The sequence below is a fragment of the Mesocricetus auratus genome, unplaced genomic scaffold, assembly GCF_017639785.1.
Source record: "Mesocricetus auratus isolate SY011 unplaced genomic scaffold, BCM_Maur_2.0 Super-Scaffold_2245, whole genome shotgun sequence".
NCBI lineage: Eukaryota > Metazoa > Chordata > Mammalia > Rodentia > Cricetidae > Mesocricetus > Mesocricetus auratus.
Window position 1 is genome coordinate 8,494,423 of NW_024429180.1, and position 22,080 is coordinate 8,516,502.

The 22,080-nt window shown below is 39.8% G+C and overlaps 1 protein-coding gene across 10 annotated transcripts in view; it reads right to left on the bottom strand.

Annotated features, from left to right (window-relative positions):
• Positions 1-22,080, bottom strand: part of Gpc5 (glypican 5) — a 1,283,302-nt gene that overhangs the window by 966,531 nt on the left and 294,691 nt on the right. For all 10 annotated transcript variants that reach the window (XM_005079439.4, XM_040747101.1, XM_040747188.1 and 7 more), the window contains exon 5: positions 21,451-21,576. In XM_005079439.4, the coding sequence (XP_005079496.2) occupies positions 21,451-21,576 (126 nt within the window). The remainder of the gene's footprint in view (positions 1-21,450; positions 21,577-22,080) is intronic.

Genomic DNA, 22,080 nt, shown 5'->3' on the forward strand with positions numbered 1-22,080 from the left:
TTTGACTTTATGTGCTTTGGTGTTTGGCCATAGGTGTCAGGTCCCCTGGAACTAGAGTTACAGACAGTGAGCTATCATGTGAGTGCTGGGAATTGAACTCTGGCCCTATGGAAGATCAGCTGGTGCTCTTAACCACTGAGCCATCTCTCCAGCCCCTGTTGTAGGCTTTTTGTGCCCTTAATATTAACGGCTACAGCCGCGATCCTGGTGGGCATGCAGATGAGACAGAGGAACCCATGTAAGCAACAGTTTTCAGCAGAGCACCCTAAAGGCTCAATTTTAGAATAGGATTCAGAAGTGTCTACCTTAGCTATCACCTGATGATTCTTACATAATATAAAATACAGGTGATGGTCTGAAATTTCCAATCTTCTGTCATTAGTTAACTGTAGATTAGTCACATTCAAAAGATTTTGGCCTTTCTGGCTTCATTTCTCATACTACTCCTTTGAACCAGCCCTCAAACCTCCAAGTGTGTCCCAAGGGCACAATCACTTTACTCTTTAAGTAGAACTCTTGAGTTTGGTGTGCCTGTCCTCTTCAGCGTAGCTGGAGTCTTCTCCTTATGGGATACGTCCACTCTCTTAACACCTTTTATTCTAACCAGCTCCTACTTGCCCTGCAGATCGCAGCAAAGCCCTTTGTGACATGAGAGTGTATGCCATAGCTGCATGCCTACTCAGCAGATTGTTGAGCAAGTGTTTTAAGATGAAAGTGAGTGAGGGAAACAGGCTGCGGAAATTGCAAGAGGAATCCCATCACTATGTAGCCTATTCTGACCCACCAGGAAGCAAGGAGATTAGGTACTGGAGGCTGGGGCTGAGCACATCTGGAGACAAGAAAGGCAATCTTTGTGAACCATAGTCACCACACAATGCCAATCCTGGAGTCTGAGGTGGGACTCTGAGAGGTGTTTTATGGGTTTTGAGCGAGGTAGCAATTCTATGGAACAGGCGTCTAGAGTAAAATGTGGTGAACTAAAGCTTCCATAAGCAGGAGGATGACTATACTGCAGATAATAAAAAAAAAAGTGCAGCCAGGGAGCCCAGCTTCAGGTGAGATTGGGTCTCCAGCGGGGACCGCCCACCCATCACCCATCCCCCTCCATCTTCGGGACCGCTCCCGGCTTCCAGAAGAGCCGCCCACACAGGAAAGACATCAGCCCCTCCAAGACCCCAACCCCAGGGAGTCCAGCTTCAGGAAAGAGATCAGCCCCTCCAAGACCCCAACCCCAGCGAGTCCAGCTTCAGCATCCCCAGCTTCAGCTGCAGTAAGGAAGGAGACCAGTGGAGACGGAAAGACCCCACCAGCACCCACTGGAAGAAGAGATGGGAAGAAGACAGAATAAGAGATCACTCAGCAATAGAAACACCAACATGACCCCACCAGAATCCAGGGATCCAACACCAGCAAGACCCGAAAAGCACTACATAGATGAAGAAGAGGAGACAGACCTTAAAAATTATTTCATGAAGATGATGGAGACCCTCAAAGAAGAAACGAGGAAATCCCTTAAAGAAATAGAAGAAAAAACAAACAAAAAAAATCCATGAAATGGGGTAAAAATTCAAGAAATAAACAAATCTCTCAAAGAATCTAAAGAGCACCAAGAAAAAACAACCAAGAAAATTAAGGAAACAGCTCAAACAGTTGAAGGATTGAAAGCTGAAATAGAAACGATAAAACACAGAATGAAGGGATGCTGGAAATAGAAAAGCTCGGGAAACGGTCTGGAACTACAGATGCAAGTATCACCAATAGAATACAAGAGATAGAAGAGAGAATCTCAGGTGTTGAAGACTCATTAGAGGATATAGAGTCGTCAACCAAAGAAAATCTCAAAACCAACAAATCCTTAACACAAAATATCCAGGAAATATGGGACACCGTGAAGAAGCCAAACCTGAGAATAATAGGTATAGAAGAAGGTGAAGAACTTCAACTTAAAGGTACAGAAAACATATTCAACAAAATCATAGAAGAAAACTTCCCTAACCTAAAGAAAGATATGCCTATGAAAGTACAAGAATCTTACAGAACACCAAATAGGCTTGACCAGAAAAAGAAGTCACCTCGCCATGTAATAATCAAAACATCAAACCTACAGAGTAAAGAGAAAATATTAAGAGCAGCTAAAGAAAAAGGCCAAGTAACATACAAAGGCAGACCTATCCGAATTACACCTGACTTCTCAATGGAAACAATGAAAGCAAGAAGATCCTGGTCAGATGTCCTACAAACGCTAAGGGAACAAGGATGCCAGCCCAGACTACTATATCCAGCAAAGCTCTCAATTACCATAGATGGAGAAAACAAAATATTCCATGACAAAGCCAGATTTAAACAATACGTATCCATGAATCCAGCTCTACAGAAAATGCTAGAAGGAAAACCTAGAGACACGGAAGATAACTACATTCACAAAGACACAGGCAATATATATAATCATGCTTTACAAAACACCAAAAGAAAAAGGGAGGAGAAACTACACAAAATAACTTCATTAACAATAAATCAAGCGCAAACAAGGATCACCAATCAATGGTCATTAATATCCCTCAATGTCAACGGCCTCAACTTGCCTATAAAAAGACACAGACTAGCAGAATGGATATGAAGACAGAACCCTTCCTTCTGCTGCATACAAGAAACACATCTCAACACCAAAGACAGACGTTATCTCAGAGTAAAGGGCTGGGAAAAGATCTTCCAATCAAACGGCCCCAAGAAACAAGCGGGCGTAGCAATCCTAATATCTAACAAATTAGACTTCAAATTAAAATCAATCAAAAGAGATGAAGAAGGGCACTTCATATTCATCAAAGGAAAAATACATCAAGACGAAGTCCCAATTTTAAACATCTACGCCCCAAATACAAAGGCACCTACATTCGTGAAAGAAACATTACTAAAGCTCAAAATACACATAAAATCTCACACACTAATAGTAGGAGACTTCAACACTCCGCTCTCACCACTAGACAGGACCTCCAGACAGAAACTTAACAAAGAAACAAAAGAATTAATAGAAGTTATGACCCAACTGGGTTTAACAGACATCTATAAACACTCCACCCAAATACAAAGGGATATACCTTCTTCTTGGCACCACATGGAACCTTCTCTAAAATTGACCAGATAATAGGAAACATAGCAAATCTCCACAGATACAAAAAAATTGGAATAACCCCCTGCATCTTATCAGACCACCATGCATTAACATTAGAATTCAACAATAACACAAATCGCAGAAACCCTACAAACTCATGGAGATTGAACAATGCACAATTGCACCATCCCTGGGTAAAGGAACAAATAAAAAAAGAAATTAAAGACTTCCTCGATTTCAATGAGAATGAAGACACAACATACACAAACTTATGGGACACTTTGAAAGCACTACTGAGAGGAAAGTTTATAGCACTAAGTGCCCACATGAAAAAACTGGTGAACAGTCATACTAGAGAATTAATAGCACAGCTGAATGTTCTAGAACAAAAAGAAGCAAACTCCCCCAGGAGGAGCAGATGCCAGGAAATAATCAAATTGAGGGCTGAAATCAATCAAGTAGAAACCAGGAAAACACTGAGAAGAATCAATGAAACAAAGAGTTGGTTCTTTGAGAAAATCAACAAAATAGACAAACCTCTGTCCAAACTAACCAAAAGACAGAGAGAGAACATGCTAATTAACAAAATCAGGGATGAAAAAGGGGACATAACAACGGACTCTGAGGAAATCAAGAGAATCATCAGGGCATACTTTGAAAATCTGTACTCCACAAAATTTGAAAATTTAAAGGAAATGGACAATTTCCTGGATAGATATCACTTGCCAAAACTAAATCAAGAACAGATAAATAATCTAAACAGACCTATAACCCCTAATAAAATAGAAGCAGTCATCAAAAGTCTCCCAAACAAAAAAAGCCCAGGCCCAGATGGCTTCAGTGCAGAATTCTTCCAGAAATTCAAAGAAGAGCTCATTCCAATACTCGTCAAAGTATTCCACACAATAGAAGCAGGAGGCTCACTGCCAAACTCTTTCTACAAGGTTACAATTACCTTGATACCCAAGCCACACAAAGACACAACTAAGAAAGAGAACTATAGACCAATTTCCCTCATGAACATTGATGCAAAAATACTCAATAAAATACTTGCAAACCGGATTCAAGAACACATCAGAAAAATCATCCACCATGATCAAGTAGGCTTCATTCCAGGAATGCAGGGATGGTTCAACATTAGAAAATCTATCATTGTAATCCACCATATTAACAATCTGCGAAAGAAAAACCACATGATCATCTCACTAGATGCTGAAAAAGCCTTTGACAAAATCCAGCACCCCTTCATGATAAAGGTCCTAGAGAGATCAGGGATAACAGGAACGTACCTGAATATAATAAAAGCAATATACTGTAAACCAACAGCTAACATCAAACTAAATGGAGAGAAACTCAAAGCAAATCCTCTAAAATCAGGAACAAGACAAGGCTGTCCACTCTCTCCATATCTCTTCAATATTGTACTTGAAGTTCTAGCTACAGCAATAAGACAACAAAAGGAGATAAAGGGGATACAAATAGGAAAAGAAGAAGTCAAACTTTCACTATTTGCAGATGATATGATAGTTTACATAAGTGACCCAAAAAACTCCGCAAGGTTACTCCTAGAGCTGATAAACACCTTCAGCAATGTGGCAGGATACAAGGTAAACTCAAAAAAATCAGTGGCCCTATTATATACAGATGATGAAGTGACTGAGAAAGAAATCAGAGAAACATCACCTTTTACAATAGCCAAAAACAGCATCAAATATCTGGGGATAATGTTAACCAAGGAAGTGAAAGACTTGTATATCAAGAACTTTGTGTCTTTGTAGAAAGAAATCAAAGAAGATACCAGAAAATGGAAAGATCTCCCATGCTCTTGGATTGGGAGGATCAACATAATAAAAATGGCAATCTTGCCAAAAGCAGTCTATAGATTCAATGCAATCCCTATCAAAATTCCATCACAATTCTTCAAGGACCTGGAAAGAACATTAATCAACTTTATATGGAAAAACAAAAGGCCCACGATAGCCAAAACATCCCTATACAATAAAGGAACTTCAGGAGGCATCACCATACCTGACTTCAAGCTCTATTATAGAGCTATAGTCCTGAAAACAGCTTGGTATTGGCACAAAAATAGGCAGGTAGACCAATGGAACCGAATCGAAAGCCCTAATTTTAATGCACACACCTATGAACACCTGATTTTTGACAAAGAAGCTAAAACTGTACAGTGGAAAAAAGAAAGCATCTTTAACAAATGGTGCTGGCATAACTGGGTACTGGTATGCAGAAGACTGCAGATAGATCCATGTTTATCGCCTTGTACAAAACTTAAGTCCAAATGGATCAAAGATCTCAACATACATCCAGCCACATTGAAACTTTTAGAAGAGAAAGTAGGAGATACTCTTCAACGAGTTGGTACAGGAGACCACTTCCTAAACATAACACCAGTGGCACAGGCACTGAGATCGACAATTAACAAATGGGACCTTCTGAAACTAAAAAGCTTCTGTAAGGCAAAGGACACAGTCAAAAAGACAAAAAGGCAGGCCACAGAATGGGAAAAGATATTCACTAACCCTACATCTGACAGAGGGCTAATCTCCAAAATTTACAAAGAACTCAAGAAACAAGTCTCCAAAACACCAAAGGATCCACTTGAAAGGTGGGGTACAGAGCTAAATAGAGAATTCTCAGTAGAGGAGGCTAAAATGGCCAAGAGACACTTAAGAAAGTGCTCAACATCCTTATCCATCAGGGAAATGCAAATCAAAACAACTCTGAGATACCATCTTACTCCTGTCAGAATGGCTAGAATCAAAAACACCGAAGACAATTTATGCTGGAGAGGATGTGGAGAGAGAGGAACACTCCTCCACTTCTGGTGGGAATGCCGACTCATACAGCCTCTTTGGAAATCAGTATGGAGATTCCCCAGGAAAATGGGAATTAATCTACCACTAGACCCAGCAATTCCACTCTTAGGCATTTATCCAAAGGAGGCAGGTTCATACAACAAGGGCATCTGCTCCACTATGTTCATAGCAGCATTGTTTGTAATAGCCAGAACCTGGAAGCAACCTAGATGCCCCTCAACTGAAGAGTGGATAGAGAAAATGTGGTACATTTACACAATGGAGTATTACTCAGCAGAAAAAAAAAACAATGGAATCTAGAAATTCGCAGGGAAATGGATAGCACTGGAAGAAACCATCCTGAGTGACGTAACCCAGTTGCAAAAAGACAAGCATGGTATGTACTCACTCATATATGGATTTTAGATATGGATCAGGATAGTGCCAGTCTGCACTTCCACAGATAGAGAGTCTGGGAAACAGGAAAGAACCTAAAAGATATGCATATATGCATAGTACCCAAGAGAAGAGGATGGACACAAGATCCTCTGAATGGATGGGGAATACGGCGAGGGTTGGGGGGGAGTGGGACCTGGGAAGAATAGAGGGGGTAAAGAGGAAGAGAGTTGGCCATGGGGGAACAGGAAGTTGAGGGGGTGGGGGTAGAATAGGGGGAAGAGGGAATCATAGGATCGAAGACAGATCAGGCACCAGAGTGACCTCAAGTGATCTAAAGGTATAACATCAATTGGCAAGCTAAGCAATAGTGGAGGGACCACCTCGAATGCTCATTCCTGATAATGAACTTGATGTCTATAACCATCCGGGAGCCTTCATCCTGTGACTGATGGAAGCAGAGGCAAACACACAACTAATCACTGAACTGAACCCAAGGAACCCAGTGACAGAGAGAGAGGAGTGATGAGCAAATTGGCAAAGAATGGGCTGGCAAAACCAGCAGAGACAGCTGATCTGAACAGGGGAATGCTCTTGGACCCCAGACCGACAGTGGGGAGGCCAGCATGGGACTGATCTGGACCCCCCAAATGTGAGTGTCAGTGAGAAGGCCTGGGCAACCTATGGGGCCCTGAGCTGTGGATCAGTGTCTATCCCTGGTATACAAACTGTCTTCATGTGCCTATAGCACAAAGAGAGATGCTCTCTCAGCCTGGACTCTTAGGGGAGTGCCTTGACCCTACCAAGAGTAAAATGACAGACTCTAGATATCCCCTATGTGGAAGGATTTGGCAATAGGGTGGGAGGGAGGGGGGAAGGGGAGTGCGGGAAGAGGGGAGGGAGAGGGAACTGGGATTGACATGTAAAACAAGCTATTTAAAATTAAAATAAAAAATGATAAAAAAAGAAAAGTTGGTGCCTACCTAGATCCTTCACCCCTACTAAATAGTATCCATGGTAATACATGGTTCTCTGCATGTTATTAGAGGAAAAAGGTAGCCATCAGTGCAGCTACAAAGCATTTGACATACAATTGTGACTTACATGCCTGTACAACACACTGGTACACTAACCTTTGGTTATATCCAACCAATATCTTATTTAAGGCTCACCCTATGAGAGCCAATATCCAACACTGCTTGAGTGACCAAGAACTGTAGACCAGATAGGTTAGAGACCCAGGGGAAAAGCAAACGCTACTGTTCTGCTAAAAGAAGGTCACTATAAGGACTCTGACTGCCATTCTGTCTTATTCATAGATCAGTACATTGCTCAGCCATGATTAGAGATGCTTCCTCCTGCAGGAAATGAGAACAACTCAAGAGAATGACAGACGGATAATATGCAGAGAGTAAGAGACCTTGGACCACTAAATCCTAAACGGAATGTCTTCATTACCATTCTTCCCCTCAGACCTCAGAGAATTCTGCAGAAAAGAAAGCAGAGATTAAAGGGCAAGGAATCTCAGAAGAATTATGGAAGGCAAACCATGTTCAAACTGTATTGTATGAAAAACAACTGTGTTTAATAAAAGCAAGAAAAAAGAAAAAAAAGTGCAGACTACAGTATGCACTCCAGTCCCTTACTCACTGACTTCCAAAAGCAAGGCCACTGTCATACCATTGTAATATACTGTGTACTAGGATGTGCTGAGGAGCTGTCCCATCATTTACAGCCAGGGATCATTGCTACACATTGTTCCCTTGGAGCCCAAAATCACATACACAGCCATGCACACATCCAGAAATGGTGGGCTAGTGATCAAATGAGAGCAACCTATCATCCCATCAAAGAAATCCCTCCCAATAACTGCCCTGAAGTACCCTGCACTTCAAAATTTTAAACTTCTCCACTTCATTAAGGACAAAAGACAACTCCTTACTATCCATCCATGAGTTCTTCCTTGGTTTCTTTTGAATTAAAATCTAAACATTTGTTTAGTTGTTGAAGTCTGCATGAAAATGAATGCTTTGTCATGTGAACTATTAGGAAACTTCTAGAGAGAGAAGCAGCACATTTGCAAGTAAAATGAACAGGAAACAGCTAATTAGGAATCCCCAAACAACAGTGCCTTTCCCCAGGAATAGCATCAAAACATTTTCTACCACAAGTAAATATAAATAATAATGATAATGCTTACAGGTGAATATAGTCCCCAAAAGATACACGTGAAAAATCATGATGAATTATGTCTGTCTACATGCTAACGAATTTGCCTGTGTATGCATTTTGAGGCTTTCTCTGTTTATTTGGATAGGGTCCCAAAGAGAAGCTGACTTGCATTTCTGAATGAATAAATTCCTAATTAGCTGCCTGGTCCTGACACTTTTACATTCTACAAATGGCTTCATCTGCCCGTCTGGACCAGGCAAGAACCTTTTTATCCAAAGAATATTTTTAAATGGCAGAAACAAGTGATATTGAAAACATGTTCAAAACACAAGCATCTCAAGTAAATGGCCTATTAAAAGTCTATCTTTTTTAGAGACTGTCTTTATTTCAATTCAAATCATTAACAAACAGTGGATTTTTCTCTAGTTTTTTTCTTGTATTTTGGGAGATGCTGTACTATTCTACAGTTTATTGCTATGTGTAGATAGAAATACCCAAGCAGGTGCTGTTATGGAAAAGTCTATGCATTTTGTATAGACCTAGGAAAGAGAGAAGATTTTAAATGCTCCATCTCCTTAACAGTGTTAAAGATTTAAATATGGGCTAAAGAATTAATTTCCATCAGTACTAAATACCTAAGGAGAAAGTGATCAATGCCTTTCTTCCAGAAATGTGCAATATTTAAAATTCCATCTGGTTAAACATTTGAGACAGATATTTCATTATGTAGAAGATGCTCTGTTCATCAAAATAGAACCTTATTATAAATAGCAATACTGCACTAAAGAATTCATTCAAACAAGAACTCTATATCATCTCTATAGTAAGACATGTCTTGTCGTGACACTTGAACATCTTGGATAGAAATGTGCATTACCCTATACCTTTACAGTTTTATAATCATAGAAAATTATATATTCATAAAACAAGTGAGTAGTGGGGTATGCAAGATGGTTCAGTGGGTGAAGACACTTGCTACCAAGGTTTATGATTTGAGTTCAATTCCCAGAACCCACATGTTGGAAGGAGAAAACCAACTTCTGAGACTTGTCCTCTGACTTGAAACGTGTCATTTAATCAGTGTAGCCCCTCCCCCAAGCAAATAGATAAGCAAATATGTTTGTTTAAAGGTAAGTGCTGACATTTTATAATAGTATGGATTATATAAATTGTATTATATTATGTTTATTATTTTTGAAAGGGGCTGAAAAACACATGGGATTATAAATAGAAATGTGGTTAATTAATGAATATTCCTATACATATGCCCACTTTTCTCCTCATTTGGGTATTTTTGGTAACTACCTATATCGCTACATCTTTCTTCTTAAAAATCATTTGGTACATGCGGTTTTTTCAAAAAATACCATAATCCCTATTATTAAATATCAAAATGCCTACTAGGGCGTTACCTATTGTTACTGCTGTGTGCTAAGATAAATGACATAAAGCTTATCTACTTACATATTACTATATTTGAAGAAAATTCCTATAGCTAAGGCAGTTAATGTAGAGGTTAAGTGTCTTTGAAATACTCATACAGATTTCCTGGTTGCCCTTCTCGGAGACATATGAATAACTGTGTTCCCTATCTAGAGGCAAAATATTTTTCTACATATTTTTGACAATCTCAAGATTTATTAAAATTGAACTATTACCATATTAATGAAAGAATAAACAATTTTGTTGGTATTGTACTTTACTGAATTTAGTTGTTTGCGCTCTAAATGTTTAACTTACTTATGCAAGGGTACAGGTGAAAATGTTCCTCCACCTTACGAATCTCGTGGTCATACTAGAAGTTCGATGCACGGTCCCTTACTCAACAGAGCCTACCTTCCTCTACACCTTATGAACGCTCACTAGATAGCTGAAGTGCAAAAAAGACACGGGGTTGGAACACAAAGTTGAGGTTGGGTAAGGGGGAGGGGTGAATCTAGAAAGGGCTCAGAAGGGGGCTGATTGTGATCAAAATGGAGTGTATAAAACAGTCAAGCATCTAATAAAACCTTTGTATTAGGTGAACCCATTCAGAAACTTGTGTAACCCTTTTAAAGGGTGTGGGGCTAATAGAGCTATTATCAATAATTAGTGGTGTAATTTTTTAGGAGACTCCAATGGTTCTGGAGACACAAACTACTGAAACAGAACTGTATTCTCCCTGCAGAACGATCTGTAAATAGTTGGCTTTGTCCTAATGAATGAGACCATAAAAGGCAACCATGTGATGGGAGGAATCTGCCCTGTGGTATTGGTAGACTTCCATTTCTCCTCCTGTGGTCCCAGTTCAATCTTGTCTGGTTAACTTCTGACAAAGGAATTTCTCAAAAGCCCTTATTCTGTTGGTAGGTCAGGAAATATCCTTCACAAAATCTTACACTGGGGATAACGCAGCTGCATCCAGAGGTGGAGTTCTTGGGAGCCAACTTGATGATGAGAGCTTGAACCCTCTCAGTGACTGACTGACTAATGAGCTTGAAGGCAAATGTGAGGAATGGAGGGGTCTGTTACAGATATAAGGCACTGGCACAAGCCTCTGAAAGGTAGATTTGCCTCTAGACCCCCGAAAGCCATGTGCATCCTCCTCTCACTCTTTCCCTGGCTGGCAGGAGGCTGCCAACTTTCTTTTACCACATTCCTCTGCTCACCACACGACCAGAACCGTGGGCCAAGAAGCCATGGCTGGAAATGTTTATAATTATGACCCGAATTAACCTCTCTTCCTTTAACCTGGTTTTCTTGGGTATTTTGTTACAGCGGGGAACCAGGCTAACTAATACAGCTTATAAGGAGCCATTGTTATGGCATAAAGATTTGTCCAAAAATTATGTTACAATGCAACTGCCATTGGAACAACAGTAAGAGTTTAAAACCTTTAAGAAGTTACTCTGCCATGAGGCTTCTCCTCCAAGGGTGGGATTAATGCCTTTATAAAAAGGGTATTGTTATCGTTTGAATGTGTGATGCCCCCAAAAGGCTCATATTCTGAATATTAGTCTCTAACTGGTGGCAACTGTTTTGGGAAGCTGGGAAACTTCAGAAGGTGAATGGTAGTCAGCCTAAGTGGTTGTCATGAATGGGTTTGAAATGTGCTTAGTCTAGCCTGAGCTCTTAGTGTCTTAAGGTCATGTGAAGAGTCAGGCAATCACCCACCTCCAAAGACTGGCCCACTTCTCTGAGTTTCCTCCTCTGGGTATCTGACTATTTCAAAGAGAAAGGGAAGTCCCGCAAGCACCATTCACCCTCTTTCTTTTTTGCACTTCGGCAGAGATATTCCTGAGAAAAACCATGCCAGAACTCTTACCGTGCAAAGCACAAGACTAGAACAGGGAACACATAAAAATCTTTCTTGTTTATAACTTATCAAGTCTTGGGTACACAAATATAAGCATGCCATGGTTACTAGGAAAAATATTAGCTCTAATATGTGGTCTTTAACCCAAGTTCCTAAGTCCATTGTAGGCTCTGCATGAGGGCTGGTCACCAGGAAGACCAAACGCTAACTGGCAATTTGGAACTTGAAGCTTTTCCCTCCGTGCTCTAGAGACTAGAGAGCAGATATAAGGAAAGTGAATCAGCCTATGACCAACGAAGGTTAATCATTGATTCATCATGCCTTCATGAAGTCACCATCAATATTCAAGACCTTCGTGTTCAGAGGACATCCACGCCGCTGATTTTGTGGAAGTGCTGTGATCTTGGTGTGCCTAGGAAGGGTGTAGGAGCATCTGGCCCTGGCTGCTGTGGGCTGACACTTAGTCCCTCCCAGAAAACCCTCTGCTGTTTGCATCAGTATCCTATCTCCCTTTTACCTATCCCTGGATTGTTTCTATTGACTGACTGAAAACAAGAGAATCGTTTCTCTGAATCCTGTAAGCCACTCTATCAACTATCAAATCAAAGAACGTGACTATGGAAAATCTCCAGATTTTAGCTGCATCACAGGCAAGCTGCGGAGGACTTTCAGATCTGCTGTTTGTGAATGACATCTGAAAGTAAGTCTTGCTGCAGAGTGGGGCTCTCGGCTGGCAGACTCCGTACAAATTCTGATTAGTGCCAGAGAGAGCTGAATGGGAAGAAAAGCAGCCGCTGTCTGAAGAGAGCTGGACTGCAGTTATGTGAGAGAGGCCACTACAGTTGGCTTCAGGGGTGCCCTGAGTCGGATATGAATGCAGGCAGAGCACTGCTTAGTGCACTTCCCCCCTCAGCTTGAAACGGCCACGGACTTCTCAGCACCAAGGCTGGCACACCAAGTACTTCCCTGGCTGTGGAAGCCTGCTATTTAGCCCTTAGAGAGTCTAACCCCAGAGGACCCTCCGTCATGCGTGTGTCTGCCCCTCACCCATGGGCTTCTCCTTCTGTTCTGCACACACGTGAAGCATGAGGAGAAGTTAGGTCTTCACACGTGTCAGCTTAAACGCTCTCTCTCACAGCCTCTTCCTCACACCAGCCCCTGAGAACACTTGTTCCTTCCTCACCTAAAACGGTGCTGCTGGTTGTTAATTTTACTTGGTAACGCACCTAGGATGTTGCACTCCCTGATTAGAGTTTTTTTTTAAGTCATCATATTGGTATAAAAGGTTTATTTTTAGATTTGATTATTTATTAATCTTGTAGACATGGGCTAAACTATTTTATCATTCAGTGCTCTGTCTTTCAGTAGAAGTCTTCTGGGAAAAGTCTAAAGTCCCCAGAAAAAAATTAAGAAATTCTACAGCCTGACTACCTTTGAACTTAAGACTGCAACATAACATCTTACTTGGGTTCGCTCATCTTCTCTGGGGACTATGGAATAGTTATCTCCTGTAATGGTTTAAGTATGTAGGTAAGCCATTATACTATCTCATATTTATCAGCAACCTACCTGTGTCTGTAGTTTGGGTCACAAGTGTTCTCCAAGAGCCCAGACAGTCAATTCCTGATTCCGAGTTCGTTGCTACTATGAAGAGCTAGGATCTTTAAGAGGTAGCACCTAGCAGAAGGTCTTCCTGTCATTGAGGACATGTCCTTGAATGGGCATCGGGATCCTAATTCCTTATTCTCTTTGGGCTTCCCAGACAAGAATCAAGACATTTTTTTCTCTGTCACATATGTGAAGCCATACATGTCTATAGGAGACCCCAAAATACCCAGTAAAACAAGGAACCTTCTTTCTGTACATTGATTAATCTAAGTTATTTGCTCCAGCAATGGAAAACTAGCATTACACATACACATATACGTACAGTCAACTTTAAATACGTATATACAGTGTGTGCATACACACCTATTCATGTGTGAGTAAGTGTGTGCAGCAAACTGCTTCAGGAAACCCTAATAACAGTAACACACAACTGTTCCATTCCATGCTGCATTTCTTTTTACCCCTGCTGCAACACTTTCCCCTGTTTGAAATACATATTCCAATTTGATGTCACGTCAACTTAACCCCAATTCTATTCTGAGCCAATGCACCATATACTGTTTTCACTTAGCAGCAATTCTGGTATTTAAATGTATCTTGCCCACTAAAAGATGATAATGTATTAAGCATATCTAAGCTCTTATTGTTTTAATGATTCAATGCATTTAGATGTCTAGATTTTCTCTATAATGATCAATATTTCATCCACACATGTGATTAATTAATTTCACATTCGCTTTCTACAAAGTCCCTATAAATGTAGCCATATCCCCCACACACGTATATTTCTACCTTTGTGACTATCAATAATTGTTACTATAAAGGACATCTTCCTTGCAAATAGGACCCAAGAATGGATAATTTTATGCCCCATTCATGTACAAATTCATCCCTGCTGATAGATGGAATGCAGTGGCTATGTAGCCTTTCTTAGAACAGACTGGTTTTTCTATTTATAATAACATATCTTCATCATATTTGTTGATGAAACAATTCTAGAAGTTTGCCAAGAACATGCTCTCACATATGAGCCCTCTCTACTAACCACCAATTAAACCTCTTTCTGTGTGGGATTAAATATGGTTCCAGATACTTCCAAACATGAGATCTATCTCCTTCCTAATTCTAAGTCTCTTAAATTACTTAACTCAGACGTCTGTAACAGATACCTTCTATGGATGTTGCTACATGCAAAGTTGTCTATAGAATCTACTTTTCATAGTTCCATCTCTAAACAAAAATAATCTGTATTCCTGGATCTTGACAAGTAGACAAAAAATAGAAATCTTGCAGAGTAGTCAGGAAAAAATTAAATCCAAGAAAATATAACACAAAATCACATTAATTGTATAAGCCAAAATATATTACTACTGCCACATTTAATGTAGAAATCATTCTGCCATCATGTGTTGCGAAACACTAGCAACCTCTAACAAAGTTCACTTATTTTGAGAAATTCATCAGAAGAGAAGACCTGGGGACTTCTGCGCATATAACTAGTGAGTTGTGCATATAAATTAAATGAGACTATAATGGGATCTATTTGAAAAGACAATATGAATGAATGAATGACTACATTTCTGATATCTCTTCTCATATGTAACAATCACTGGCTAATAAATTTATATAGTGTCATGCAGAAATATAGGGCCTAGTCTGAGCAAAAGTTATTTTTATCTGCCTTATTTTAAAAGGAACCATTTTGCAGGTATAATCCAAGTGTGAATAGAAAGCATACATAGGAAATCACTCTTAGTGTAAAGCAGAATTACCATCCGTGAAGACTGAAGATTGCTGATGTTTTCAATAACACAATCTGAAAGTCACAAGTCAGGGTAACGGTGATGAAAGCCGTACGTCCAGAGAGGACAGCTGCTGTGTCACACAGACTGGAAAATACCCTTCGGTTCCCACTTCAGTGAACTTTTATCTTGCTTCCATTTTTTTTTTACCCTTCTCTAGTCACAGCCTCTGATAGATGCATGTTGTGAGTTAAAAATAGTCTATTTGAATGGTGGCAGCATGCAAGACCCTGAGTTGACACACAGTGATGGCTGGTGTCCAACTCTATTTTGTTCCAGACATTGTGTCTACAATATAGATTTTCTTGGGGAACCAATATAGATTTCCTTGGGGGAACTCAATGGGTGAAGAGAAGTAGCAATAGCTACATCTGCCTTAGAACTGCCCTGTTTCCCAGAACCCTCTGAATAGTGTGTTGCAGGTGTGTCATGGCTACCTTGTCAAATAGTTAAACACGATTAACACTAAGCCTAGCTGAAGATCAACTATTTCCAAACTTCTGCTTAGGAAATTTTCCCTTTTATCTCCAAAACTCCTTGTATTTTAATATTTTTGAGCTGCAATGGTGGATTCTGGGAGCTGAAACAGGGTCCTCTGGAAGATTAGTAATTGGTCTTAACCGTGAAGCCACATTTCCAGCATGTAAATTCAAACTTCCGCCATTGTACAAGCTTTGGCATTTTTTTAACATCCCCAACATGACACCCTCATCACTTCTTGGGGATGATGCTGCCCAATACGCTTTACCCCACCACATTTGAAATTAGAAGAGCTCTATGTACTTTGGTTTCACAATGTCAATGAAGTACATTCCAGGAGATATTCACAACCCTACTGTTAAGTCAAAGACAGAAAACAGCACCCAGAGTAAGAGGCAGGTAAGGAATTTTGGGATCCATACCTCATCTTCTACACTGTCAGGTGCTCAGCTTCACTTAGGAGCCTACCATCAACAGACAACCTTTAAGGCTATTTCCCACAGTCTAAATCTTAGTGCACAGTATAACTTATGGCAATGGTTTTCAATCTATAGATTGAGATCCCTTTGAGTCACAATCAACCCTTTCACAGGGGTCAACTAATACAACTGGAAAACTGGTATTTACATTATAATGCATTACAGTAGCAAAGTTACAGCAATGAAACAGAAATAAAATATTTTTATGATTGGGAGTAACTACAACAATTATGAAGGAGTTGTAGCATTGGGAAGGTTGAAAACCACTGGCTTACAGACATAATTTCCCTACAGTTCCGTTATTTTCAGAGAATCACTCATGTATGTACTTGATAATGTTAATCATTTTCAACCTCCCTTTTAACACAAACTCTCTACTAAAAGAAATTAGAACAGAAGAAAGAAGATATAATATGTACATGTAGAAGGCTTTAAGCACAGTAAATTGGTGTCTAACACACAAATTAGGGAGTTCGTTCTACTAAAGCATGAGGTGAAAGTAGGAGTTTGACTAAGTGGAAAGCATAGTTGCCTGGAGAAAATAATATAGTTGCAAATTACTCCTTTTACCAGTGGACTTCTCACACTCTGGAGTAGATTTCTGAGATGAATGAGCCCACAAATCCCACTTTTGAACATCCTCTAATTCTCAACCAATTATATTGTGGCATGAGTATGGAAAAAAAATGAAGGGTACGGCTGGGGACAAGGGAGGAGTGACTGTAGGCAATGCATACAGGCTATGAAAGAAGATATAAAAGCAATTTCTTTCTGGTTCTCACTCATTGATTTTTCATTTTGGGTGATGAATAAGATCAAATACATTCCATAGTGAAGTGTATAATCTGATATGAAACTTCCCAGTGCCCATTCTGATAGGCGACTACTCTGAAGTTCAGTTTTGGGCCTGGATAATTTCAGTGTATGAGATTTCTTTTTATTATTTGTAAAGGAGGCTTTTCCTTGCTAGCCTCTTTGGTTTATCCCCGTCAGCCTCTTGGGCTCTGCCGCGTTGTAGTCCTCAACACACAAGACGATGTATTAATTATGAAGCTGTTGGCCTTGCTTCTTTCTTACTGGCTAGCTCTGACTTAAGTATTTACCCCATAATTGTTAATCTAAGTATTTCTCTTATCAGAGAGAAGTTTCCGGGCTTCTTATCCCTATCAGTTACATCTTGACTCCCTGTGTTTCTCCTACCCAGAGTCCTCCTGGATTCCTAGTCCCACCTATCTTGTTTCCCTATTGGCCAACAGTGTTTTATTGACATATACACAGGACTTCCCCAACTTATTATTATTTGCAACTTTATAAAAAAGGAAGTTAACTTAAAAAAAAGAAATTGCATTTTGTCAATATTTACAATATTTACAACATACCTGTTAGGGTATGTGTCATGCACAGCGGACAGCAACTGTCAGCAGGCAGGTTCCAGGGCACAAAGAATAGTGTGGCCTGAAACCCCAGTATGCAGGAAGCCGGAGTGGTTATTCCATGAATACATTCAGAGCACTGGACACCTGACTGCCTTCAAACGAAGGTCCTACCATGAGAACAAGACTACTTGTTTTGTAAAAATAGGAGAAGTCCGAATAAACACTATAGGATCGGAAAGAAAACAATGATTAAAAGCAAAACCACTTTCCTTTAATGGATGGGTGGAAGTGAGGGGAAAGAAATGACCACTGAGAAAAAGCTCCTGGTTGAAATAGAAAGCGGTAACAAGCTAAGCACAAAGAGCGCTAACACTGGTCTGTTTTTAATTGATTTTAAAAACTTAGTCATTATCATTTAAGGAAATGATTGCCTTATCATAAGAACTAGTGGGAAAACACCGGACTGTGCCAGAAGCATTAGGGAGCATTAACTAAATCGGGATAAAGTGGAAAAGACGTGGCTGATTAATTTTACTAGAGTAGTTAACAGCTTCTGGCTGTTCCAAGGGCTAATGCAGAGAATCGGAATTCCTGGATAACGAGGGAGAGTTACTTGATTTCCTGTCTATTAATAACAGGGGGGCACAAGCCCTGGTAATTAAGGGGCAGCCACCTAAACGTCGCTGCCCAGAGGGAAGTGAATCATTGAACAATCAATTTGCAATCACAGATAACTGAGACTAGAGCAGGGACTGGCATGCCTTTCAGAGAACAATTTCGTTTCAGGATAATGAAATCATGCTAGAGAAGATGGACCTCCAGAGACGCAGATTAGAGATCTAAAATGGGGAGCTTGACCTCTTGACCTCAGTGTTATATGAGAGTCTAAGACCCAGAGGCGGTCTTTAAAATTATTAAAATTGAAATAGACTGTTTGCAAGACAAAAGTCTGCTCATGCCACAGATATTTGAGACGGTTTTCTCTTTCATTCAGCAGGAGCTCCAGGTCTCCTGCTTTCTCCCAGTTTCCCAGACTGCACGGATGCAGACACACCTCTGTGACTAGCCCCTGAAGCAGCACAGATGTGCACATAAACAATCTTATCAGTCACCTCCTAACAAACGCCTGTGGGAGAGGAAACACTGCCAACATAATCACTCCAGCCTTACACTGAATGATAAAAATCAATCTTGGCAACCAATTAGTGTGTTGATGTGTTTGGCATAATTTCCCCAGGATGGGTGTGATGGTATTATAACCTACCATAAAAAAAAGATAAGAGTCTTCACCCCTAAATATGACACACATTCGCTTGGTTTCAATCTTCCCAAAACTGAATGGCATTGTTTGTTTTAACTAACGGTATGTCTCTAAAATGAATGTCTCCAGAAAAGTCTACATAAAGCTATTCACTGCAGACCTGGCTATTTTTCTTTTACCTGAAGAAACAATTAGTTTAAAAATATTAGTTATCTGGACTCAGTATTTTATAGAAATGTTATCAGGTCACTTCAGGAGTTCAATATTAAAACACATCTATCAGTGTTTGAACAAAAATGTCACAAAACTCTCATGAAAATATGAATTAGAAACTTAAAGCTGTTAATAGCACTTGTTGTAAAGTGAAGTCTTACTTTTTACAAGGAGTAAACAAACAACAAAAACAGTAGTGATCCAAATAAAAACCATAGCAAATACAGTGTGAACAATCAACTAGATTGCAAAGATAGTTAGATTATTTCTGCACAGAATCTGCATTGACAAAATGATCTTGATCTTACTTTGCTTCAAGAACTGGGACAAGTCATAATCGAAAATACAGTGTAAGTCATACATGCAAAAAGAAGTTCAGTACTAACAAGACAAAGCATACAGAACAACAAGTTCACTTTAGTGCATTAAAATTGTGCTGGGAGAATTAAATGACCCAGTACTTAAAGTTCTGTGGTCACTGCCTTAAAATGACCAAAACACATTCCCTAAGCATGGAGGCAGGGAGGAAAAATGTGGCCAAATGAAGCGGTAGAAGGAATGGGCTCTGCAGCCACGACGTGGGGAAACAAAACGCCCCGAAGGAAGGCCAAGGTGTCCACTGAGGCAATTAGTGAGGCTAGAAGAACAATTTCAGGGCGATTAAGGTGGGGTGAGGCTTGATCTCCTGAGCTGGAGAATTTCTGCACTTGGCCCTTGTAAACGGGTAAACGGTAACCCGGGAGGGGGGGTGTTACTCAGCAGCGTGGGGAAGGAAGGGGTAAACGAAGCAGGTGAACAGTGCCAGAACTGCTTTGTTGTACAAATGTAGACACTTTTCTTGGAGAACTCCACCTAAGGATGAAGCTGCTCCATCCCAGCCCAAGGGTCGTCAAACCTTGCACCAAGTAGAGAAACTGTGTCAAGGGTTTGAAGTATTTTCCATCCAAAAAGCTTGTAGAATTATTGACTTTTCCTACTACACAGACCTCAAACAAATGACAAAAAAAATTACACAGACTGAACGCAAGAATTTACAGATGAAGATTTTTTAAAAATGTAGTGTAGCGTATGAACTGCATTTCATCAAATGCTTAATCTTTCATTTGCAGGTCAAGAGATTCTCGCTCATCTTTGTTAGAAATATTGTCAATAAACCAAGCTCACTTCAATTTGAATAATATGCCAAGAAAAATGATAGTTCAAAGTAGGAAATAGTAGATCTTAGAAGGAAAATTCATGCGGACATAACTATTTTACCCACTCAGTTGAATGTGATGACTACTTTCAGTAAGTGTAAATAAACATTTTAAAATGCAGTCCAATACCCAAACAACATAATAAAAAGATTTTAGTCAGATTACCAAATACTTTATTACCACTTACAGTTTTTGTTTTCAAAGTCATTTTCTGTGAATACTCATAGTCTATGATTTACTATTATTATTATAGATATCTGCATTTAAAGTGTACTGCCATATGTATTTATCAGAGTAATTTAATTTGTTTGATGATTCTATCTGGTTTCTGTTTATTTTGAAATCATTTCATATCCCAACTGCAGCTTCCCCTACCCCAGTCACTCCCTCCCAACATCCCCTCTTGTCCCCCATTCCTTCTTCCTCTACTTCTATTCAGCAAATGGCAGGGCTACCAGGGATACCAACAAAACAAGTTGTAGTGACATCATGAACAAGCCCCATGTCATTTATCTCAAAAGCTAATCAAGGTCTGACCTGGTTATTACTTGAATAGTAAATGTTTTTAAATGAGCATGCCATTGTGATAACTAAGCCATCAGATACCAACCACATGGAATTCTTTTTTTAACAGATAGCTGAAAACAAAGTTAATTTCCACAGATACAAACATATCACGTAAGGTTTCAAATCTTAACAGAGGGAGTGTGTGGGAATAAAAAGTGTATTTTAGCCGGGCGGTGGTGGCGCACACCTTTAATCCTAGCACTCAGGAGGCAGAGGCAGGCGGATCTCTGTGAGTTCGAGGCCGGGCTGGACCGACAGCCTCAAAAACAATACAGAGAAAACCTGTCTCGTAAAAAACAAATAACAAAAAAAAGTGTATTTTATCTCATGCTTTAGAAACACTCTCTCCCTCTATCCCCTCTCTCTCAATCTTATTTTTGCATGAGTATTGAGGTTACATTGAGCTTGCTCACAGTTTAATATTCAAAGATCCTTAATAAAACCAACTAAACAGATGGTAACAATTTCAAGGTTGGTATGTTTAAGTTGAACAAGTGGATGGGAAGAAAGTTTTAAACCAGCAGGTGGTGCCCTCAAAGCGGCATGGTTAGAAAGATAAGACTAGTCGTAGAAACTCAAAAGCGTGAGCCTCTAATTTATGTTGTAAACTATCAACAGTGGAGGACCCATTCCAGTTCGGGCAGAAGAAAGCAAGGAAACAAAGGAGTTTCACACGGGCTTACCTTTGAACCACATTCTCCCCGTTCCAGCAGGGCCTGCCTTCAGCCGCAGCTAACTCGGTAACGCAAAGCTGGTCAGCCAGGCCACCGTAGAAAGACCTGTGCAGTCTAAGGCTGTTGATGAATTCTCTGGATGGGAAAAAAATGGTTTTTTTTTAATTCATAGAGAAGATCCGCATATACATTACCACAAATACCTTGTAGAATGCTGGACTTTACTTATTCATGTTTACATAAGGCATTTTTCTAACAATCAGTAAAATCGTTATCCTATAAATGTCATATTAATGTTTAAACTTATTTTTAGAATAGAAAAATTTCTCTGGCTATACGACATATTTTAAAGAAGATTTTAGATATCATGTATCTACATATACATACATGCACACACACACACACACACACACACACACACACACACACACACCACTATTCATTCAGTCTCCCTAAATCCCTCCCCAGCTACTGGCATCTAAACACAAAGACACAAATTATTTTCTATTCCATGTGGAAAACATCAGGCTTACAATATGCTAATGAATTTCCTAGTGAATAAAGGTTTATTCAAGTTATATCATGTTTCTGAGTATTTGGTAACAAGGAATACAAAGTAGTAAGTTTTTACTATACATG